This window comes from Vicugna pacos, chromosome 13 (genome assembly GCF_048564905.1).
Source record: "Vicugna pacos chromosome 13, VicPac4, whole genome shotgun sequence".
Classification (NCBI taxonomy): domain Eukaryota; kingdom Metazoa; phylum Chordata; class Mammalia; order Artiodactyla; family Camelidae; genus Vicugna; species Vicugna pacos.
Window position 1 is genome coordinate 35,411,019 of NC_132999.1, and position 13,188 is coordinate 35,424,206.

At 47.0% G+C, this 13,188-nt stretch overlaps 1 protein-coding gene across 7 annotated transcripts in view; it reads left to right on the forward strand.

The window, feature by feature from the left end:
- ERI3 (ERI1 exoribonuclease family member 3) overlaps window positions 1–13,188 on the forward strand; it is a 122,976-nt gene that overhangs the window by 20,137 nt on the left and 89,651 nt on the right. For all 7 annotated transcript variants that reach the window (XM_031684171.2, XM_015236091.3, XM_031684173.2 and 4 more), the window contains one exon: window positions 11,898–12,014. In XM_031684171.2, the coding sequence (XP_031540031.1) occupies window positions 11,898–12,014 (117 nt within the window). The remainder of the gene's footprint in view (window positions 1–11,897; window positions 12,015–13,188) is intronic.

Consider the following 13,188-nt stretch of genomic DNA (forward strand, 5'->3'; position numbering starts at 1 on the left):
CCCTGTTGTAACTTCATGGGAGAGCTGAAGGGCCCTTCTTTATTTGGAGCAGACAGAGCAAAAATGTAAAAGTAAAATATACATCTTGGGGAGGGGAGCACCGATGCATGGTGGTACTGCCTCATGTGTTTGGCATAGCAGAGGTACGATCGAAGTGGGTTTATTTGCTCTGTTCAGACTGCTTCTCTACCTTCCTCAGGGTTTATACCTTTCAGCTGCCTCAGTGTGTAGTTAGGCTATGGAGTTGCCTGGGGGGTGGGGCCAGGAACCTTCCTTGGGGAGCACTGGGTCACTGATAACAAAATCACCACGCAATTTAGTGCAAATCAGGAGACATCCCCCCCAGCCTCTTATTATCCTGGTGGCCTCTCCAGGGCTGAAACAGCTGTTGGAATGCAGATTTTGTTAGACACTGGGCTAAGGTTGGTGGTGGGGAAGAGCTCTGAAGAATAGAGCCATTGATAGATGGTGAATGAAATCAGGGACTGTAAACTAACAGTGACACTGAGCTGCCTTAAAGGTTTTTGTTGGACATGACAAAACCAACCAAGTCAGTAAAGGAAATGGAGAGGACCTCATGGTAACCACCTTAGAGGTATCAAAAAGGCCTCTTTTTACTCTTTGGATAACAACTTGAAGCTTAATGTTGGATGCTGGGATATAAAGACGAGAAATGGTCCCTACCCCCGAGGAGCCCGTAGTCGAGGGGAGTAGACATCCATGTAAGTGCTGTGAAGCAGCCTGATAAATGTGTCCCGTGGGTCAGTGCTCGGGACAGTGGAGGAGGGGAACGGTCAGCTCTACTCACAGTGAGGAAGAGAAGTCGCATCGGCTTCCTGTTAAGGGAAAGTCAGGAGGCCAAGGGGCCAAGTGGGCTTGAGGCCTCTCAGAGCTGCCGTAGCAGGAATGAAAGAGGGTGCTCACAGAGTTAGCTGGGACAAACTGACCAAAGTCTGGAAAAACCGATTTGGGCTGCAGGCTTGTTTGTGGGAATGTTGAAAATGAGAGAGAGGGAGAGAGAAAATGAAGACCTTGAAGACGGCAAATTATTTCACCGTTTGGCTAGTAGGATTGTCTGTACCTGTGATATGGTATTTCTCACACTCTAGTAGAACGTCTAACTGGGATGCTACAAGTGAGAGTATGAAGGCTACAAGAAGTTGAAGAGAATTTTAGCCAATAAAGTGTGGGCAGAAAGGGTGAAGGTCAAGACAGAAATATGTGAGCAAAGGCCCCAAGGCATTGTCAGGGAGGGCCAATCTGATACCTCAGCTGCCACTGAAGGTAGCACTGGGCTGGGCTGCGCAAGGTCTCTAGGGAGAATCAGGCGCTGGGGAATGACATGACCACCCCCACCCCTCAGAGTACTGGCTGGCAGTTTGGATCTGTATCTGCTAAGCATCCCTTGGGAAGACCTCCTTCCATAGACCAGGGAGATTTATACCCTTCAAACAGATACACGGCCGGCTGACTAACATTGAGAGGCAGAAGGAAGGAAGGAAGGAGGAATTCATGAAGAGGCAGGAGGGCCTGGGTGAGAAGAGATTTGCTACAGTGGACGTGATGGAGGGGGTGGGAGGTAGGGATGAGCTCTCCCTCTGAGTGGCAGCAGCAGGTTCATAGCCACAGAAAGAAAGCCAGTAGGTTGGGAAGCATGGAGGGAGAGAGAAATCCCAAGGATCACTTTGGTTAAGTCCCCAGGCTTCACTTCTCCCTGCCACCATCCTGTCTTGTTTTCCCTTTCCCCTCTGTTGATTACATTTCTTATGTTGTAGACCAAACTCAGTTGTCTGACATGACGAAACTGATATTAGGAGATGCTTCCTCTATCTCTGTGTCTTGTGGGGGAAAAGGATCCTGCATCATTTTGATTAAGATGCCATTGGGATGATTATTTTTTATTCTCTTGTCCTGAGTGTTCACAATACTTAAGAAGCCATACATTTATGTGATGAGTTTTGAGCTCTGGCTGTGAGAATTGAGTCCTTGCCTCAAAGCCTGATACAAGAATGTCCCCAGATTGACACTAGCCCCGCTGCTGGCCCCAGGCTGGCAGAAGAAGAGTGAGCAGGCAGAGAAGGATTTGTGTGTATTGAGTGCTGCCACAGGCAAAGCCTGGTTAGGTGCTGGGTGAGTCAGAAAAGGGGGAGGTAGACTCTGGAGGGAGAGTCACACATCAGGAAAGCTCTTCACCCAAAGTAGAGGTGCCTTGAATCAGGATTGTGTTTAGGCCCAGCCCCTGTATGTAGCTGGCCAGTGGGAGATCTCAGTCTGTGGCAGCAAACATCTGTTGAATGAGCTCCACTCTGTTCTAGTGCTGTGGTCAGTGTCTGGTCCTGGCGGGGCCCCTCCAGCCAAGGGCTTGTCTGAAGGCCAAATGCTGGTGGAGGCTTTCACGGGGAGGTTCAGAGTCCATAGTGAGGTTGGGGGGCAAAACCGGTGGGCCAAAAAAGGCAGTGTGTATTGGGGAATGGTAGGGAGGAAACAGAAATCGATGTTGTAGCCAGAGTTTATGGGAACGGAGTGCAGGGTGTTCCAGGGGGTTAAATGTGGACATAGGGAACCTGGTTAGGAGGCATTGCTTGAAAGAGATGTTAGTGGATTGGGCTAAGGTGGTGATAGTGGAAATGGAGATAGGTTACCTGTTGTGTGTGCAGGGAAAGAAACAAGCTTGAGAACCATGCTCTTAAGTAGCTCATAGCTCTTTTAGATACTTGTGGGCTCTGGCAGTCAGTGGCACTAAGAGATCTGATGAGAAGTGGAGCGTGGAACCTATGGTCATTATAAATGGAGTGCTCTGAGCTGGAGATCCGTGTCAGGGAGAGCTGATATAGGTGAGTTCCTTGGCAGTGATGTAGGTAGTTACTCTTCTAGGATCTGTTTGATGAACTGTTTGGCGATTGGCCTATGGGAGGCAAGTAGTGATGGTTGGGTTGATAACTGTCTGGAAAGCTTGGAATCTTTCTCTCTAAATCAGATACACACTAAGGACCATGGCTTGAGACTGCAATGTCCAAAATGGAGGCCAGGGACTCTGTCTGCATTGTTCACTGTTATATTTCCCCCCTCCCTCCCAGCACTAACAGATTTGAATGAAAGGCCAACTGATCAACTGAAGGGGATTGGTAGTTGGGGATGGAGGAGGCAGGGACTGATGAGCTGGGGAAACATGCCATTTTGATAAGGTCTCCTTTCATTCAGGAGGTAACACAACTGGAGAAGCAGTGCCAGGGCAGGCCTTAAAGGAAGTTCATGGTGGTGGTGTGGAATGTAGTGAGGCTCCCCAGCTGGGTGCCTCTGGATATTGTAGGACTGCTGTGATCCCGTTCCAGATCTGTGGCCAGTGTTAGGCTTTCTCAGGACTAAGGGCTGTAAGATGGCTCCTGGCTTACGTCTCTAACGAGAGGTCTTCCCAGGACAGGTGTCCAGTCCTTCGTTCTAGTTCATTTGTACAGAAGGAAGGTATTTTTCTGGAGAGAATAGTGTGATGAGTGCTCAGTGGGTAGCTGTGCCAGGGTCTTGACCACGTTTTTAAAGGGAGCAGTTATTGCCATGGCAGGAAGGCCTCTTGCTGGCTTCCCAACAGAGATGTGCCAATTTGTTCTACAAAATTCTGGGATGTGACATGCCAGTTTTTCCTCCCCTGGATCTTAGCAGCCTAGAGAATGACATGTCTGATGGCAGAAGCAGGAAGTGGCTGGCAGATCTAGAGGGCTCACCCGAGGTGCTTGAAACGGGGCTGAGTAAGGGTTTGTTCTGAGAAGAGCTGAGAACCCTGGGCTCTGATTCTCAGTGGGTCAGTTTCTCTGTGATAAGGAGTTAGACACATAGATGTTCTAGATGACACCTTTGCTATTCAGAGTGTGATCTGAGAACCAGCAGCATCCCCATCACCTGGGAGCTTGTTAGAAATGCAGAATACCAGGCCCTACTCCAGCACTAAATAGAATCTGTAATTTGACAAGATCTTCAGGTAATTTGAAGCCTGAGAAACACTGCTCTACTCTAGACCATTGGTTCTCAAACTTCAGCAAGTATCAGAACCATCCGGAAGGCTTGTTAAAACACGCAATGCTGGCCCCACTCTCAGAGTTTCTGATTCAGAAAGTCTGGGACGGAGGCCAGGAATTTGCATTTCTAAGTTCCCAGGTGATGGGATGCTGCCTGTAAGGGACCAGGCTTTAAACCACTGACCGCCTTAGCTTTCTCGTCTATAAAAGAGGGCAGTGACACCTGCCTGCCTTACAGAGAAGTGGGTTCCGATGAGCCAGTGTAGTGTGTGAGACAAGTGTTTAGGGCAGTGTGGCCAGGATGTCAGTCTGTACGTTGCTTGCTTACTGGTCAGTGATTTTAAACATCTGCTGTCATGCCAGCACGAATGTTCCCCTGTCCTGGCTCTTAGCTGTCAGGTGCAGACAGAGAACAGGAATCTCTGAAGCACCCCAGGGGGATGCAGTCTTCTGTGAAGAGACCAGCAGCCCCCCAAGGCTGTGGATGGCGATTATTGAGCAAGTCTTCCTGAAGCCCAGCCAGCCTCTCTGGGCTCCTCTCCAAGTTGCCTGACCAGACCCCACTGTCTGCCTGAGTGGGCCTGTTCTGTCTTGATCACCCCAACCTCCTCACCCCTGGCTAGTGGATCTTTAATATGTGGTATTTGCACTGATTGGAAAAATGGTCTTTGTCAAACCAGGTCTTTGATTCATCTTGTGATCCTGAGCATGTTACATGACTTTCCCCCACCTCATTGCTGATTAGCTGAACAGGCTTTGGCTTAATGTGCTCAAGTCCCAGAATGTGGACCCTGGACCTCCAAAGCAAGGGGAACTGAGGTAGAGGCTGTTCTGAGGAGAAGCAGTAGGGCCTGGTGATTCAGAGCATGGACTCCAGAACTGGGCTCCCTGGATTTCAGTCTGGTCTCCACCACCTACTAGCAGTAGAACTTGCCTTGATTAGGTTACTTGTACTCCTTATGCCTCAGTTGCCTTATTGGCAAGATGGGATTAATAACAGTACCGATCTTATAGGACTGTTGGGAGGATAAAATGTAAGAGCTTAGAACATTGCCTGGCGTGTAATAGCTGCACATGTCAGCTCTTGTTAGTAGGATTACTTCTAGTATTATTTTGACTCATGGCCTCATAGTAAGCTATTAGGTACAGCAGGTGGCTAGGAGGCAGGCCCTGCTTCTCTGGGGAGCATAAAGAGAGCCCGCAGGCCCTCTATCAACATAGTAGACAGCCGCAGCTCTATCCACATGGATTTTCCTCCACTGGAATGGTAAGTTGGACTTGGCACCCTTCCACTTCCATGCCATCCCCTAGTGCTGCCCCTGGGGGGGCACTCCTGCACACAACCTCAGATTTGTTTAAATTACTTCTGTGACAAATATGTGTATACAGGTAGCTACAAAGAAATCATTTGGTTGTTTGCTGCCCTGAAGGGTCAGCTTCACAGAGGCCACTAATATCAGAAGTTATTTACAATTGATTATCTGAAAATGTTTGCGCTGAGGCTGATTCAGAGTCATGTGCATGCCGAGACAGACACAAGCATGTGCACTCCTGGGTAAGGAGGCAGTTTCTAAGACTTTTGGTCTCCTTCATTTAATGGTATTGTAAATTTTTTTAAAATTCAGATTTCAGTATAAGTAAATTATAATTCACTTGGCACCCCCCCATCCCCAAATAAAGAATAGCAGTGTCTCTTTTCTGCCTCTTTCCTACATTTTAATTGCTTTGGGGTCTGTGGGAATGGGTGAAGAGGGACATGTAGGTGAAAAATCAGCCTTTTAAAGCTCCAGTTTTTTTACCCTTCCTTGTCCTGAAACTTCCAGCATCAGCTCTCATCTGTCAAAGTGTAAATCAGCAATTAAAACCCAAACAGCCAAATGCCAAAGATGACCCGAAGCACAAAGCAACTGACAAACAAGTCCGGACAAATCGACGGGTAATTTATAAGCTTTGCCCTAAAATCTAATTATTTGGCAATTCGAATTTGCAGCCAGCCAGGGCTCGGCAATAAATTTAACCCGCCATAAATTATTTAGGAGCAGGCTGTGGTGTAAATCAAAACCACGAGTGTTTGTTTAAGAAATAAGCTCCTTGTGCATAAAATGTCTTTTTTTTTTTTCCTAAAGGAGAAACTGTTAAGCAAACCATGTTCTCTCCGTTGCCCAGTGGCACTCACTTCTCCCTCTCAACTTCCCCTCTTGCCTGTGGCCAAGAGGCTCCTCCATCCCTTGGAGAAAGGGCCTGTCTTTGCATGAGACTCTTATCCAAAAACCATGTGTCTGGATAAAACCCATGTTTTTGCCAGGTACTGCTTTTTCTACCTTGTTGTATGATGATGTCGCTTTTTGGATTTTATCAGACTTTTTTGTGCAGGGGTGCACACTTTTTGTACTTTGTGTTAGCGGATGGAGAGAAGGGACAGATTGGTTGTTACCATGTCTAAATTCAGGGAATGCTAGTTCCTCGGTTGAGAGGGGGCAGCCATGAAAAACTATGTAATTTAAGACAGGACCGTAGAAACATCAGCTCAGGCAAAGAAGAATCTGTGCTTGGGAAAAAAGTCTATAAGAATGCTACACTATTTTTTCTATTAATTTATTTTTAATGGCGGTGCTGGGGATTGAACTCAGGACCTTATGCATGCTAAGCATGCGCTCTACCACTGAGCTGTATCCACCTCAGAATGCTGCACTGTCCCACTGTCAAGAAATGGTTAACCTAAGTCCCTTCTGCTTAAAATCCTTTTGTTGTTGTATCTTCAAATACAATCTTATCACCAAAGACACTTTTAGTTTAAGGGAGTTTGAATACCCTGAAAGCAACCTACACATTTATTTCTTGTAATCTACTGATTGTGGGTGTGAAATTCCATTTGAAATGCTTTTGCTGTCTACGCCATACTGCCCTGAACACGCTCAATCTCATCTGAAATGCTGTTCTAGTTTTGTCCTCAATTTAGCAGGAGAATCACTGGGGTTCCTACTTAAGCAATTAGAAAGTAGCTGCATTTAAAACCTTCACTCACTTAAAAAGATAAAAGAATATTTGCTTGGTGCTTCCTTTTTATCTTTCTGTCTTCCATCCCCTTAAAAAAATATTTGTAGCTGGCATTTTATTGAGGGAGACAACAGATACAATAGATTTGGAACCATGGATACTTTGAAAAATCCAAGTTTGAGGCTTTTTTCCATCCTTGTCAAGTTGTGGCCAATTCCCGTCCACCATCAGCAGACCAGCTTTTTGGGGTTATGGCACTCTACCCTTGAACAACCTAGCAGTGCTGGTAGCTGTGGATGGTGCAAGGTGACCAGCTGTCCCAATTTTAGCAAATTCCTGCCTTTGGAAACTGTTGTCCCAGGCAAACAGAAAACTGGGGCATTGGTGTTCTGTAGCAATTGAGGGAGGGTGAGAAAACACTTAGAGATAAGAGGCAGGGGATCTGGAAGAAAGTACTTTTGAGTGATAAATGTCTGCGTTTGATTCTTGGCTCAAATACTTAACATCTTGTCACTTTAGGTAGATTATTTCACCTCTCTGGTCCTATGGAGAGCTCTGTGAAAAGCGTATTTTCTGTTAGAGCCATGCACTCGGCTTGTCTCGGCGTCTGTCGACCCCTTCATGTGTGTACTTACCAAAAGCTGAGAGTGAGGGCCGAATGCTAAAATGGACCTGGGTGCTGGAGATGCAAACTGAAGGCTGATCGTTCTTGCCCTCCCCGAGCCCGGAGCTCAGCGCCCTCTGTGTCAGTGCAGCCGTAGTGGATGGAGGCTTTTCAGTAGCAATCCTGCAGGACTTTTTGCCTGGATGGTCCACATTTCATTGCTCCTGTAACGTGTCTAGGGGACAGGAGACTGAGCTCCTTAAAGACAGCCTTTCAGACTAAAAAAATCAGATCTTTCTTGACCTTTCAGATTTTGAAAGCTGTGAGTCCTAATCTCTTTAAGTCTCATTTTCCCCAGTCTGTCCCTTATTAGCACTGTAACCTTGAGCAAGTGACAACTGCTCTTTGGGCCTTAGTTTTTCTGTAAAGTAGAGAAAATTGTGATTCCTGCCTCATGAGTTGTTAGGTGGATTCAGTGCTGTCATTTCTGTTGAGTATTTAGCGGTGTCTGACACACAGTAAACAATAAATGGAAAGAATGAAATGATTCCGTTTTTTGTCTGTCTCTGAGGGTGTTGGGACTTGTTTCTTTCTACCCCTTGCCCAGACTCTGAACACCTAAGAGATAGGCGCCACATCTCGTGTTTGCCTCTGTGTCCACACCCAGCCCTGCCTGGTCAACAGTAGGTGCTTCGTAGTATTGGTTTATGACCTGATGATGATGACGATATGACATATCTTCCAGGATTAAAAATGGTAAGATAAGGAAATGTATTTGAAAGCACACTGTAATGAAAAGCATAACACTTGGTATGTCCCTCCACTGAGGTATTTTCATGGTGTGTCGTTCATTATTCGCTCACGTATCTTTTCTGCTCTCTGGTTCGCCTACTTCTCCAAAGCAGACTGTGTCTGACCTTATCTCGGAATTCCTCTCCAACACCTGCATAGTGTTCTGCACAGAGTAGACGTAGTTTAATCGAACGCAAATGTCATACAAAAGTAAGAAATTGTGAAATTATTACTACGGTTGGGAATGAGGGCTGGATGTTAAGTACAGATTCTTCTTTCCTTCTTGGTACTACTTTACACAAGCAGACACTCCTTAAAAAAGTGTTCCTTAAAGAAAAACTTCTTCCCAGGGGGATGATAAAATGGAGGGAGGGCAAAGGAGGAGGGGTAGGGGTGACAGTGTCATGATCTGAGCACCTGGCCCTGGAAGCCGGCACTTAGGGCACATCTTCATAAGCTCTTGGGTGGAATTCATGTGATCAGCCTAGAGCTTTGGGGTTACTGCTCTGCTCATTATCAGCTGAAAACTGTTGAAGTGTTGGTATAAACCAGGTGTAGTGGCTGCAGGCTTGTGTCAGCTGGCTACAGATTGGGGCTCCTCTCCCAAGAATGGGCTGTTGGGGCCAGTATTTTGAGGGTCTGGGCTTGCCTGGGCAATATGGGAAGGTAAGAAGTACCTAAGTGAGATCCTTTCTGTTCTGACTCCCCAAAAGATCTTTTACCAAAAGTTTCTCTTTTGCATCCTCAGTGACTCAAAAGAATATGCCAGTGTGGAAGGTCATTGTTACAATGGCTGATGGTGATGCTGAGGAAGGGCCCCTGCAGAGTCACGTTCTGAGGTTGGCCCTCTTCTTGGTCTTGGAGAGCAGGCTTGGCTGATGGGCGAGCAACATTGCAGAGGTGTTTAGGATAGGTCCAGTCTGCTGTGTCCTGGCCCCCAGGCATCTCAGGGCTTACCCGTCTTCCCCTGGAGCCGAGGCTGGCTTGTTCCCCCTCTCTGGGAGGGTGGATACCGAGTATAAGCACTTAGGTTGGCTCCATTTCCCCAGGGGCGAGAAAGCCAACAGCAGGAAGGATTGAGCTGCAGTGGGTAAACCGACGGCCAAGTTTTAAGAATGTCTCCTGGGGATGCTGACTTGGTGCTGGTCAGAGCAGTAGCTGAAGCGCTTACTATTTTATAATAAATACTGATAAAATTCTGGATCTGTAATAGCATTTCAGATATCTAAAACAAACCATGTGCTTGTAAAAAAGTGGAAAGAGATCAACTTTAAGCCATAAATTCTTGGTAATAGAGGGTTTTTTTCTATTTATGTTTGATAGATATTTTTGTTTCCAGAGGAATGTCAACTCCTAATTTCATAATGTATCATGGGCTTAAGAAAATTGAATTTAATAAAAGCCAGAGATGAATGGCATCCTTAAAGGTCCCAACACTTGTCTTTATTAGCAGGACAAACTGCAGGTCTCCAAACACTGCTTCTCTCCAAATGAAACTTTAAATGAAAAGTACAGTTGTGTCACAGGTTAAATTTCATTGTGGGCCCAGCTAACACTATTAGCGAGGAGCTGGCTGTATTTGTTTCCTTGGACACCAGGGCAGCCAAACTCACCAGGCTACGGAGGTCTTTCAGTTGGGGAAGCGTTTCTTCTACTTAGTGGCAGAGGAAGGGTCTGTCAGAAGTTCTGGAGTCAGATGAACCCTACCTCAGGGTTAGCTCTTGGAAGTCTTGGGTATCTGATTTTGCAGGAGGACCAAGGTGTATTTGTGTGTGTGTGCGCCTCAGTTTTGTTTTTCAGAGCAAAGCTCTCCTCTCTCTGGCCTGCATTGTACTGGAGGAGAGCTATCATCTAGTTTAAGCCACAGCCTGGGCCTCCTCTGTGTCCCCTTCTGCCTCAGTCTTGCAGTCTTTCCACCCTTCCTCTCTCTGGGGGTTCCCGTCAGCTTCCCCACCTTTGGGGCAGCCCAGGGAGGCCGGGCAACCAGAACCCTTGAATTTTTCTGTCATGAAATCTGGCTGTCTTGATTTGATCTTCAGTCATGCTCTGATATGTTGGATAAAATGCTTTAAAAACAAGCCTGATAGAGGTGGTATGTTTGGTGGGGAGATACCTGGCTGCCCTGCAACATCAGGGAGATCGACCATTTCTCCTTCTGTCTCCCCACTCATCCATTTCCTGAGTGCAGCCAGGTGTCAGCAGCTTTGTGTTGCTTCTCCGGGCTGTCCCTGGAGAGAACCAATTTGCCTTGATTTTAGTGATACTGGAAAGGTCTTCTCCAAAACGGGGGACCTGGGGTAGGGATGCCTCTGGAGCTGACTGTGGGGACCACTGAGTGGGCAAAGCCCCCCTTCTTTCTCTGCAGTGGAGGCCTTTTTCACATGCTAATTTTACTCGGAGGATTTTGCTTTTATTTATTTTTTTTATTATTTCCTATTTGTCTCTTCCAGATGTTTTCAGGGCAGTTTTTTTGTGTTGTAAACTAATTCCATTCATGTTTTAAAAATTTATGAAAGCGCTAATAAAAATGTCAAAGTGGTAAAAATGTTAGCTTTTCCTCTGCTTTGATTAAATTTTGCAAACTGTTTTTGAATATTAAAAAGCAATAATTTTTTTTATTCTCTCTCCTGGCTTTCCCTCTTCTCTCTGTTGCTTGCGTGTGCCTCTGGCCCTCTCCCCCCTCCGGCGTGTTCCTCCCTTCCCAGGAGCGATGTGTGAGGCATGCTGCACAGACGGCGTGCTGCAAGCCTGTTTGCACACCAGGACCTGGGTGCTGTGCATCTCTATTAAATAACGGAGACAAATTAATCTTAGAGACACCAAACAAATTGTCACTCCTCCTCCTTCCATTACGTTCCAGTGGACTGGGAAGGGCTGGCTAAGCGATTGGGGGGGCGGGGGGAGCAGGCTGAAGGGAGGGCGTACTGCCTGAAAGAAAGGTGGGAGGCATTAGCTCCTATTACTCTTTTTCAGCTTTCTCCTCTTCAGTATCCCCTTTGGCTTTATATATTATTGCTTTAAAAAAAATTTTTTTTTGGTTAAAAACTAATGAAGAAACTCATTGGCTCTGTGTAAACGTCCCATGCAGAAGTCTGTGCATTAGTCTGATGGCTGGTTGTCTATGTGGCTGGAGACCCAGGCGCAGTCCAGGGCAGGGACTTGGGAAAGAGGAAGGGGGGGCTCCTTTTAGGGGCCTGAATGAGCAGGCCTCTGCTAGAAAGCAGTTGGGGCACATGGGGCAGATTCTTCCACTGTCTGCCTTCCCCGTCCAGAAACAGTGGGGATGTTGTGTGTTGAGTCCCTGGAATCTGTGAAGATATTAACAGTGGGAGGGTTAGGATTATAACTGAGCTAGCAACATCTCACACAGTCTTGGGTTTGGCCTGGCAGGAGCTAATGAGTCCAAAACACTCCCTTGTTCTTGACTCTAAGTTATTTGAAATGGTGGGTTTAAAAAAACTTATTCCTCCTTTTCTGTGCCTTTACCATTCCAGGAAATCATCGAGTTCCCCATCCTGAAGCTAAATGGCCGGACCATGGAGATTGAGTCTACCTTTCACATGTATGTCCAGCCCGTGGTCCATCCACAGCTTACTCCCTTCTGTACAGAGGTAAGGGCCTAGAGCTGGGCATCAGGGGCTGCTGGGACAGTAGCTTGGGGATCACTGGTGCTCTATACTGGCTGCTTAGAGAAAGCTTAGGTCTTCTCAGCAGTTAAGGCAGGTGCATGTTGGACCCAGCAGCTGGCTTTTTACAAAGCCTGCCCCTCCCCTTGGACCACTGTGGTTATGGGGGAACCTGGGGAGGGCAGTGGCACAGTCTGTCCCAGCTTCCCTAACATTTTCCCTTCCTTGTCATCCTCATCCTTTCCAGTGACCAGGCAGTTGGAGTCTAGGAGCAGGGTGGTGCCTCTGGGGTTCAGCTTCTTTTCAGTTCCATTTCCCTTAGAGCCCTTGGCAAGAGGTGAAGATTCCACCTTCTTGGAAGAAGTTATGTTCAGGCTTTCATACCTTTTTGGTGATGTTTCTCTGTCCTTGAGCAAAATGGTCCTGTGTGAAGCATTGGTTAAATTTCTGGGAAGCACAACTCTGTCACCAAAGAAAGGGAAGGGCAGTCCATGTAGAGGGTGAGGACAGCCTAGCTGAGGCTGAAATACCATCCTTATCTTATGCTGATACTGAACTCGACCACCTCGCCAACAGGTTCTTATTGGCCCCATTTTACAGGTTGTGAAACTGGGACTAACTGTGACCTTGATTCTTGCTGGAGGCTCAGAAGAGCCACTGGCAGAAAGGAGGCGCTCCTGCAGAGTTTGACTCTCAGGACTGTATGGAGAGGCCTTCCGTGGCTGCTTTCCCCTGTGACGCATAATATTTTGCACACTGTGGTGACCACAGGCGATGGTGGACTCATGGGTCAAGTGTGTGTAGTAGCAGAGGTGATGGGAAACATGAGTGTTCCTGGAATCTTAAGCATTTGGGGTGAGGGTACATTAGGGACTTTGTGCCTTCATTTAGAGACCCACTTTCTTCATGTGAGTGAAACAGGAAGAAAGAAGTTGTTGAGTAATCCCCAGACAATCCCTGTGCTGTGGGGGAAGCTGAGGAAGGGCCTGCCATTGGTGGGAGGTTCAGTGGGCTCTGAGGCTGACTTAGCCCAGATAGGAGATCTTGAGGGTGACTCCTGGGCTCAATGCCAGTGACCTGGCTGGGCATTTTGCTGTAGGCATCCATCTGCCAAGGTGTCTAGTCACTCAAGCCTTTTGTTGTTCCAGCCGATGATGTT